We start from the raw sequence: 11,380 nt of genomic DNA, 5'->3' as shown, positions 1-11,380 counted from the left end.
TAAAAATATGAATAATTGATAGGCAAATGATCAACAAACCGTTAAATTGGCTTATAGAAGAATGATTCATTTTTTGAAAGTTTACACCTGGTATTACTCGGAGGTTATGCCTGATTCTGTGTTCAAAATCACTCTTGGTGGCACTAGGATGACCATATGGGATGCTGAAGATTGAACTTGAGTTGGCTGAAGGGCAAATAAATGTTCTACCTACTGTACTATCACTCTGGTCCCAAGAATCATATTTTTTGTTTTATTTTTTAAGCTTTTCAAATATTTTTTTCTTTCCATCCATGCATACATGCTTATCAAATTACATAAAATGCATTTAATGTAAAATGAAATTAATATAGAAAGTTATCTATTTATATTTTATTATCTCTTTTAGTTCCAAGTAACCATTCATCAAATGCTTTTAAAAGTTCTTTATTTTGACAGATATATGGTGCTTTCATCACACAAATACAGGGTTTACGATTCTAAACAAAATGGAATATAGAATTACCTTGAGTTACTTTCCAGGTGGGAAAGATATATCGCTCAATAGGCTAAGCACATGTATTGCATGTGGGAGGTCAAACTCTGGTACTCTTGGGACCCCTGGAACACCATTAGGTGTTATCTAAACAACAATTCCTGAGCAATTCTCAAGCACCATTAATGTGTGCAAAACAACAACAACAACAACAACAAATTTGCAACACCCTGATGTAAAGAGAAAAGAAAATGCAGTACTTAGACCCAGAGCATGGCAAGGGAAGCTTCCAGTCAGTGAGTCTGAGTTTCAACACCCAGCACCTGCTGCTTCCTCTCATATGGTCCTGAATCAATCCTAAATTATTGCTATGCTTTGCCAAGCACTGACATAAAACTTCAAAGTGGAAATGAGAGAGGATGGCAATTCCTTCTAAACTAAGGGAGAAGATCAGCCAGAGTCCTTGTTGTTGGATGACTGAGTTCTCAGCCAGAGGGCAATCGGCAAAAGGATTATATGGTGGCGGAGAACTGTCTCTCCCCTTTTCATCACCTTTCCCTTGGCTTAGGGCAAGTGCAAAAGGGAAAACTGTGGATGAGGAAAACCCCATTGTCAATGAAAATGATTAAAGAAAAAAATCAAAATTTTCTCTCAAACCCTCGACCCCAACTATGTAGGTGTAAAAATATCATGTTTGCCTTTCTTATTTTACATGACTTGGTAGGTCTAAAGGATGCCACTTTTGTTCATTCACCAGTGTTCTCTTTGATAATTTTTGCATGCTAGCTTGGATTATCTAACATTTCAACTTTAGAAACATGAAACATGGAAGAAAACACTCTCCTCTGTGTACCCCTATAAGTGGCAGGACACTTGGCCCAGTGGTCTGGAAGATTTGTTTAGGACTGCCCCAAAGGCCAATTGCAGTGAATGAGTCTCTTCTGCAGTAACCTGATATTCGGGTCAGATGCAACTCAGGAGAGATTTCAGTAATCAGAACCCCGTGGCTGGGAAAAAGCTCATGCTGGTTCTGACCTGAGGTCTTGTGAGTACTGAAGTAAGTTGAACACCACTGAAAAAGCTCTCCCATTGGAGAGGGCCGCAGACCGAGCTGCTATGCTCTCATTTTCAACAGCATACTCAGTGACAAATTTTAAAATGTACACTGGAAACTGGAAATAATGCATTTTGTATATACTTTTACATATCAGTGTACACGTTTGTACACACCAATCATAATTTTAAAAACAGCAGGAAAGCCCAACTTAATTTTAATTAATGCTTCAATGTCTGAACTCAAGCTCAATATATTGTGGGTAGTGTGTCACACACCGTGATGGTGAAAGCTTACTCCTGATTCTGAAGTCAGACTCTTTCCTGGTGGGTCCAACTACAAGCAAGCCCCCCCCCCCAGTTTATATAACATAACAGGTTGAAGAGCTTCAGAGCAGATACTTACTGAGTTTATATAACATGAGTTAGGTTGAAGAGCTTCAGAGCAGATACTGATTGAATCAGGAGAGAATCATAAAAGAATACTGTTGGAGAAAAATTAAAATTTTCCCGAGTTAAACCAAGAGACTACAGGTGCAACTTTTGATAAAATTCACACACCCAAAGATATTTCTTTTGAGACCAGAAATTCTGTGAGTTCAAAAAAGTGTCAGTCACCCTGACTACACCTGTGTTTACCTACTGGGGAAAAAAATAAGTCTAAAATAGAATAAAGACAAATAGGAAACAGATAAACAATTTATTGAAGTCTCAGTACCTGGGCAATCTGAGTTTGCATTTTGACCCTGCCTTTTATATGCTATGTGGCTGGGAAATTTATTTCCCCTCTTTAAGCCTCAATTTTCTTTATTTCCTTCCCTTCCTTCCTTCCTTCCTTCCTTCCTTCCTTCCTTCCTTCCTTCCTTCCTTCCTTCCTTCCTTCCTTCCTTCCTTCCTTCCTTCCTTCCTTCCTTCCTTCCTTCTTTCTTTCTTTCTTTCTTTCTTTCTTTCTTTCTTTCTTTCTTTCTTTCTTTCTTTCTTTCTTTCTTTCTTTCTTTCTTTCTTTCTTTCTTTCTTTCTTTCTTTCTCTCTCTCTCTCTCTCTCTCTCTCTCTCTCTCTCTCTCTTTCTTTCTTTCTTTCTTTCTTTCTTTCTTTCTTTCTTTCTTTCTTTCTTTCTTTCTTTCTTTCTTTCTTTCTTTCTGTTCAGAAATTGCTCCTGGCTTGGGGATCGAGCCGAGGTCCATCTTGCATCAGTTGCATGCAAGGCAAGAGCCCTTCCACTGCGCTACCACTCCAGCCCTGAGCCTCAATTTATTTTATAGGTAAAGGAGATTATAAAGATAAATATCATATAAAATTATCAGGAAATTTAAGTCATTGGTCATATATATGTATGTATAATACATAATATCTCAATGTAGCCATATAATGACAATGAACATTATCATTCATTATTATTACTGTTGTTACTTTGTCAGCAAATCATATATCACCTTCCATGTGAGCAAAATTAGTAATAGTAATGATCATAGGCTACTTCACAACTTATCAAAGGACAGAAAAAAGAATAGGTAACTGCTAAGTCAGGTTCCAAGGCCCCTAAACTGACCCAACTCCTAATACAATTATTCAAAATGATTCATATTTTCCTCTAATGTTGCAATAAGATCAAGGTGTAAACAACTTCTATACTTTTATAATTTAGAAGGCATTGTGAGCAATGTGAACATAATTTACAGTATCTTTAGTGAAAGAACACATTTTAATGTTAAAAAAAATTCTAGCTGTGCTCAGGGCTAACTTTTTCCTGGTGGTACTCAGGGAATCAAGCCTGTAGTATACAAGGTGTCTCTCCGGCTCCAGTACAAACCATTATTTTCTTAATAACTCTCTCTATTATCCCCCTTTTAAAGTTTTGTTTTCTTAATCTATCTTATGAAAGTATAAAATAATAAATAACTACAACATACTTTTTAAGTAGTGACTGCTATCCAAAGAATCTATAATTTAAGAGGTAAATATAACATTTTTCTTTAGAAAAATAAATGGGTATTGGTGATTTTGTACCATCTCTTTTTATATAAGGATGAATGCTAATGGGGAAGATGCTGGTTTTTGTGGCTCATCTAAGTTCTCATTTCCAGGGTTAATATGAAGAGAAGGGGATTAGATTAACAGGTTTCACAGCATAGCAAATATTTTGTAAAACAAAGGCAATGTACATATATTCATATATATGTGGATGGATTGATATAGATACACAAATAGATGTAAACCCAAGTAATATGACATCAGATCATACTACCATAAATTATTTTATTTTACTAGAGAAAAACATAAATATTTATTTTCTCTTTATGAAACAACACAGTGACCTTGTAGTAAACAGATACCTTTAATGTTTGTTTTTCATCACTTTCAGTTTTGCCCACACCCATCATTAAAGGGATCAATTATGCAATCATGACAATGGTGAAGGTTTAGAATCTTCTGGACATTTCTTTCCCAAGTGGCAATTCCTAGCTCTTTGTGGAGATGTGGAGACAGTAGAGGTCTCTTGTTGTTTTTTTTTTTTTCCTCCTGTTTTATGTTTTTAATCCAGAGGAGGATAGTGGGAAGGATTTGTGGGAGACAAAGTTCCTTTTTTCTTCGTAAAATGTTCCTTGTAAAAAATATGACCTACACACAAATACACACATATAAAATATATCCAGTGCAACTGCAATTGTACCAAATCCTGGTAAATGCCACCTTGGTCGATGTATTTCTGGTGTTCTAAACAGTTGTCCCACAACAGCTGCATTTCAGTCGGAGTTGGGCAGGTGGCACCAGAGAAACCACATGCCACTCACATGCAGGCTTAGGCTTCCATGTTCCCAGCCCAAAGGGAAAGAGTGTGTCTTTTTGTCTGGGGTGGGTATTGAAGCCACCGAGTGGGGAGGGAGGGAGCTGAAGGAAGAAGGAATCCACATCTTTCACTGCTTTACCAGAGTTTCAATGAAAATACAAATACATTTCAAATCTGAGGATACTGAAAGCAGCAGTACGAGGACCACACTACTCCATGAAATAATTAACACCAGTATAAAATATATTCACATCAAAAAGTCTATTTCCCTTCTTCCAAAAAAACACGATCTTACCAAAGACCATTTCCAGGAATTTGGCCAAAAGTCATTAAACACAATTCAGAGTCCTCAGATCTGTTCTTTCAACAAAATACATTTTTTTAGATGAAATCTCTGTAGATGCTTGTTTTGTTTTTTTTTCCAGCACTGGAGAATTCAGAAGTCTCTGCCTTCCTCCAAGTCCTCATCCAGTGAGAGGCACAGATGCTGAGCCTTGAGGAGGGTCAGAAGGAAAAAGAAGAGGGGAACGTTGGATCATCGTGATGATCAGCTCAGGAGGGATGCACCACAGAGAGAATAACGACGAGCTGCAAACCAAGATCACAAGCCGTTACAAACCCATTCGACTCGTTTCAGCTCTGAGAATGACCAAAAGAACCATGCTGAGACCTACAGGGAAGAAGCTGGGCTGTCTAAAACCAGTATAGGTCCTTTCTTTTGTCCTGAGGCTGCAAACCTGAAAACACAGAGCAAATAAAGAAGGGAGAGGAGAGAAAGGAAGGAAAGAGAAAGGGGTGGGGAGGCATAAAATGTTTACGGAAAGAGAACGTCAAATCCCACCATTTGATTGTGAAAGTCACTGATTTTTATCTAAAGGGTATGAATGAAAATAAATGCAAAAACAATAGAAAAGTCAAATCCTTACCAGAAGGAAGGTGGGGCAGGCAAAATGTATCAGCTATAGCATCAACTAGATAACAAAGTGGCTTTGAAATTCAAAGTTTTATGGCCCGGAAGGGAATCTGACTTAAATCATAAACTAAATTTTTCCACTTTAAGTGTTTTATTTAATTGGGCAATTAACGTGATATCAGAGACATAGTCTTCCCATATAACTGTCAGGTGGTCAGTCTTAAGTCCCCTACAGTTATAGAGGATTTTAAACTATTGACTTAGCAGGGACTCTAGATCAGCGCTGTCCAAGAGAAACAAAACACACCGGGAGTCACAAATTGCATTCTAAATTTCTAGCAACCTCATTGGGAAAAGGTAAAGAGAAACAGGTGAGAATCGGTCTTATAAATATATTTTATTAAACCAATATATTCAATATGCAACATGCTGAAAATATTTCAACATGCAATCAATAGAAAAATATGAGATGAGCTTTACATTTTTTTCCTTCGCAATTCAGAGTGTTTTACACACTTACAGCGCACTTCTACTCGGCTTAGTCATATTTCAAGTAATTAACAAACACATGTAGCTAGTGCTACAGAATCCAACAACACAAAACTAAAACCTTTCCAACCAATTTCCTTACCCCTACTCCCTTGTCCCACGCCACCTCCCCCCAGTAGCATCGAATTTTTCCCCAAGTTAGGGCAAGTTTCTGTTTTTCATTCCACTCACACCAGGGCCATATGGTTTTCTGTCTGCTGAAACACAACCCAGCCAAGGAGTCGTTTTGCTTTCAGGGTCCCTGGGATCCCCGAGCACAACTAAGGGTGTCCAAGGCTCAGGCCAGGGTCTGGCACAGGGCCGAAGGGGCCCGGGAAGGCCAGGCGCTCTCTCCTGCTTACCTGAGTCCATGGTGAGGCCCAAGCCCTGGGCCACGTCGCCCGCGGGGTTCGCGAAAGGGCCCCCGGGTGCCGCCCACGCGGTGCCAGTGGGTTCGCCCTTGGCGGAGAGCTCGCAGGGCGGACTGCCGGACGCGGGCGCTGGGGCGGGCGCGAGGCGAGCCGGGCGGCCCGAGCCGGTGGGCATCAGCAGCGGCCCGTAGCGCGGGTCGAAGTGCGGCGCGTAGACCTCGTGCACCGCGGTGGGCCGCGGGTAGGCGGCGGCCTGGGCGCCCAGGGCACCGCCCAGCGCGTAGGGGTGGTGCGGGTGCGGGTGCGCGTGGTGCGGGTGCGCGTGGTGCCAGGGCTCGGCGGCGCCCTGGTGCAGGTGGCCGTGCAGCGCGGCCGGAGAGTAGGGGTCCGCGGCGGCGAAGGGCAGCTCGGAGTGCGCGGTGGCCAGGGGGCTGCCCAGCGGCGCGGGCACCGGCGCCTGGTACGCGCTGTTCCAGAAGGAGGCCGGGAAGCTGCGCTGGCTCATCGGGAAAGAGCCATCTTCAGGCCCGCGTGTCCGAGGGGAGGAAAGGAAGAGAAAAACGCGTCACCGTCGGGAGACGCGCCCCGCAGGGGAGCCGAACCCCACGTCGGGTTGGGGGCCAGAGGTCTTGGTATTGGGGTAGTAACTGCTTAATGATAGGGGAACCCTTGGGAAGGAGCTTCTCTCTTTTCAAGTGCAAGCTAGTTTTCAGTGCAGAAACCGTGAAGAGAGCAAAGAGATACCCCCACCTAGTCATGGTTTGGGGGAGCAGGGAGCACTCCAAATTCTCTGTCTGAACGGCCTAAGGCGGCCTCGTTTTTTCCAGCACGTAGCCTGTTCTCCAGCTAAAGATACCATTTCGCAGTCTTGGTCGGCCGCCTAGCAATCTCGCTACCCGCTCTCGCGTTTCAGCTTCCCTCGCTCCAGAAAATGTACCCCTCCAAGACCTCTGATAGACTGGAAGTCATTGACATATTTCGAAGTCTTGCTATTATTAGCTTCCTTACTAGAAACCTTTCAATTTTCTTTTTCCAAGAACTCAAGCAAAAGGGTAACTAGACAAGAGGGCAGCAGTAGTATCCGTACCGAGTCTTTACAAATTTTCTGCATCAAAATGTGGACTCCAGCATTAATAAAAATAATTTTGTGTGTGTGTGTGTGTGTGTGTGTGTGTCACTGCTGATACGTAGTGCTTGGAAACATGGTAAGAGAGCAGCATTTTAGAAAAGCTCTCCTGAAGGAACGATTTGGATTAGAAAATGTTCAAGGGGGCACCTCTTGAACTGTACTGGACAATTGTAGATGCTTTTAAAACACATGCTAAAGTGAACAGTCTTCCTAAAAATACATAGGCAACCAAAGAATGAAAGCGAATGTTTTATATTTTTAACTAATGTTTTTGTACCTGGTGTAGTCAGGGTTTGAGCAAACTGCTAAAATTAAAAACAATGGTAGGGTAAGAAGTGCCATTCCAATAATCCAATATAAATTTTATACATATAAATAATATATAGATAAATAAACTAAGTTCAAGGAGAATGTTTAGTAGTTAATACCAGGTCTTCGCAGCACTGGGAAGTTGAGATTTCAAGGAAGATGGGCCATTTAGTTAACTTATCTGAAAATTCATTATCTCAAGATAGATAAAGTGAATTTTGTGTGAAGAGTAGAATAAGAACTATGAGTGTATTTTGGAGAAATAAACCTTTAGCTGCTCTTAGATTTTATATCATTTACTTTGTTACTTTGCTTGCTTATTGCAAGATGTTTTCTGCTTCTAGCTGTCCCAAGTAACTGAGACCTGGCAAAGGCATACGTAGAGTTAAGAGTCAATTTTTAGCATATTTTGTTTGCAGTTTGTGTGGGAGAGTCTAACACTTTTCTTTGGGGACACATTTTCAAGAAACTTGGCAATGGCGTAGTCATTTGTGGTAGAAGATATATTGCTTCCAGGCTAGATATGTTGGAAAACCTCACATTTCTATGACACATTTGCATACATTTATCTGTTGGTCTTACCCTAAACTCCAAGTATAGTTAAGAGGAGGAATATTTGTCTAATTTTAGAGACCAGTAATAGAGTGACCTCAAAGATGCTAAGAGACTAGCCAAAGGTTAATGGTCGGAAATGGTAGTGCCAATCACAAACCCGGGCTTCTCAATTCCAAGTGGAATGTTTGTTTTGTAGAGTAATGCTCTGCTCTATCCTGTCCTCATTCCTTCTCTCTTTTCCTTACGTTCCCCAAAGACTTTCCTCACTCCTTTCCGGACACTTAGTATTTTTTTCACCAGTTTTCCCTTGACCACCTATAGATAGACCACAGGCTCTGAGGGATCTTTATTAGCCTCTGCTAGTGGTGTCCATACTCACCCCTCCAGGGACCAGAGCTTCGGGGAACTTTGTTGCTTGTACAGCTGGGAGAATAGCTGCTGGGCTGGCTTAGGGCTCTGCTGAAGTGCTCATCCACCACCGAGCTGATGTCCCCTTGGAAATATGTGAAGAGGACACATCGAGAGTTGATGTACTCTGCCTCAGCTGGTCGCTCTTTCTCTGGGCTGCCTTCCTCCTCTTTAATACTGGCCCGAGTTTGGCTGGAAAAGGAGGAACTGCCACTGCTGCTGCTGCTGCTATTGCTGGGGCTGGTGTTACACTCCTGTGCTTCCTGCATTTTGGAGTAATAGGCTAATTTCTGCTCAAAGAGAAAACAAATAAATCAATTTTAAAGGAGATTGCAAGTTGTGTTCATTCTGCACTTCCTTTTCCTGATTCCTTAGGTATTCAGGGGTGCCTGGCTTTTCTGTCTAAACCCTAAAAACCCAGCAGTAACCTGGGCCACACAATCAACAAACCTCCTACCCCATAATCAAACAGGCTTGGTGCTTTTCTTGCCCCAGAATTGTCCTTAAGACCAGAAAGAGCTCTTTGCTCTCTTGTAAGGGTGAAGGTCTTGGAAGACACCAAAGTATCTTAGTGTATGAGTTGGGCTTGACTAAAGAGGCAGGCTCAAGACTGATATATTTTTAAAATCAGGCTTCATGGGTAAAGGGCACCCAAGTCCAATTGGGGCCTGGGTCAAGGACACAAGATACTGGATTAAGCATCTTCACTATGGAACATAAAAATAACAAAACATAATCCATGTTATCACGAAAGTAAAGGAAAAATAGAGGAACATGAGGTGTGTGAACCAACACTGACATGATCTTTTTAAATAAACACAAATTGATATTGGTTTGGTCTCCAGTAAGCTACTTAAAGGCCCACTTGCTTTAAAGCAGATATTCTTTATGGATGAGAAAAAGAAATCAATGAGCTGTAGGCATTTCTACTTCAGTCACATCTATGCACATTGACAAAATAATGAAAAGAAGCAGAAAAGGTTAAGAATTCTCTGAGATTGAGTGTTTTTTTTTAAATATAGGTTTGACTGATAGTGATTTTAAAAATCAAGTTTAATTGTTGAAAACATTTTTTTAGAAATGAAGAACAGTCTGATCACAGTGTTAAAACAGTGAAGGCCTCCAAGGGTGGCCTCTCATATGAAAAGGACTAGATTTTAATGCAATGGATTAGTCCAGAGTCAAGGATGATAACAAAACAAACAACCTATCATTCCACTGCAAGAGTCTCAGACAGGGAAGGAGCTCATTGTAGACTCTGAACACTCAGATTATTTCACAACATCAACACTTCTTCAGCACTCCCACTTGAAGTGCAAGGGTTGGGTAGATGGGTGGAGAAATTCTATTGATTCATACAATTAATATAAGACTGGACTTCCTTGTTACTTCCAAATTCTCTCTTTGCTTTTTAAAAGGAAAGGCAAAAAGAAAAGAAAGCAAATCTCAAAATCTATCAATTTCATCATAAATACTTGAGAACACTTCTAACTGGGCATTCTATTAGATTGGTATTGGGATATATTTCAATCTGGAAACAGGAGTCCTTCAAATTCAGTGTTCGCTGTATTCCTACAAGCATCTCCAGCAGCCCCCACAAACCTCCCTATTGTGAATGATACTTTATTTTGCTATCCTCGTTCGCTGAGGAAACGGAAATAAATACCAGATACATCTTACATCCCCGAAGAAAGAGAAATTGGAATAATTAAACAAAAACGAAGAGTTTGCAGAATCCGGGTTAACTGATCTTTCTAAAAGTGAGTTTGAAGACAGAACAGTCAGATACACTTAATGAAGTTAGAGAAAGGCAGATTATCATCCTTTGCCCATCAAGTAATATGCTCCGGAACTTTGTCAAGTTAAGACTAATGTTAAGTTAAAACAACGTTAAAACTAACGCTAAAACTAATGTATTCCCCCAACGTTGACTTTCTCTTTGTAACGAGTCCACGGTTTTTAGAATGAATCGTCCCGATCACCAGAGAATTGCAATGGATTTGCGTCAGATAAAGATAAGATTGCAGGGATAAGAAGGCAGATTGATGCATCTTAGAGAGAAAGGCGTTTGGTTGTCACTCTCAGCTTGGGAACTAAAGTGGGATATTTTTCCTCTGCTAGCTTTTTAGTCTCATCTCTCTGCACCGTCACCTCCTGAAAGAGCAATCTAGAGGCCAACAAGCTCCAAAGAAAACAATTTAGCGTGTGCGAGATTCACCCCTTGATTCCCAGGAAGACCGGGCACGCATTAGCGGGGCTTAGCGGTCTTCCCGAGCTAGCGAAAAGGCCAGCTAGTGGGGCAAACGCAGCAAACAGGGCAGCTGTGCCGGCGAGCTTCGCGCATCCCCTAGGCGCCTCCTGCCAGGTCGGGCGCTTTGAGGCGCTGGGAATCTCCGGGTCCACACACCGTGTTCGGTGCAAGAGGGACTTTTCCCACAGGTTCCCGAAGCCCCGGGCGGAAGGAGACCGAGCAGGGGACACGTACCTGGTGGTAAGGGGTAGTGTAAGCGGCGGCGAAATAAGGCTGCGGAGGACCGTAGACTTGGTACATAACATCCAAACAGCTCATGGCTCCCCGCAGCGGAGACGGTTAAGTGTTTTCTCGTCCACTCCGAGTCGGGGCCACGCAGGGATGCTGCATGGGCGGCGCTTGGACCCCGGCTCCCGAGTCCTGGGCGCTCTCGGCGGCTCGGGATTCCGCTCGCGCTCCCCCACCCCGCCCCTGGACATTCCAGCCCGACGCAGGCGCCCGGGCTCCCGCTAGTGGGCATTTGAATCCACGCGGAGAGTGCGTGCTGACGCCACCCCGGCTAGCAAGGCAAGGCAAGGCAAGGCAAGGCAGGGTGGGTG

General features: G+C 42.3%; 1 protein-coding gene across 2 annotated transcripts; it reads right to left on the bottom strand.

The window, feature by feature from the left end:
• Window positions 1-4,864: 4,864 nt before the first annotated feature.
• VGLL2 (vestigial like family member 2) lies at window positions 4,865-11,099 on the bottom strand. 2 transcript variants are annotated; one of them, XM_049771367.1, is made up of 4 exons: window positions 11,016-11,099; window positions 8,502-8,820; window positions 6,121-6,648; window positions 4,865-4,905 (listed from the first exon to the last, which is right to left on the bottom strand). In XM_049771367.1, exons 1-4 carry the CDS (start codon window positions 11,097-11,099, stop codon window positions 4,865-4,867), a joined length of 972 nt encoding a protein of 323 aa, XP_049627324.1. The 2 variants fall into 2 exon arrangements, with proteins under 2 accessions (XP_049627324.1, XP_049627325.1); XM_049771368.1 differs by lacking the exon at window positions 6,121-6,648.
• Between the last annotated feature and the right edge of the window lie 281 nt (window positions 11,100-11,380).

This window comes from Suncus etruscus, chromosome 4 (assembly GCF_024139225.1).
Source record: "Suncus etruscus isolate mSunEtr1 chromosome 4, mSunEtr1.pri.cur, whole genome shotgun sequence".
Taxonomy (NCBI): Eukaryota; Metazoa; Chordata; class Mammalia; order Eulipotyphla; family Soricidae; genus Suncus; species Suncus etruscus.
This window is presented reverse-complemented; position numbering and strand designations above follow the sequence as displayed.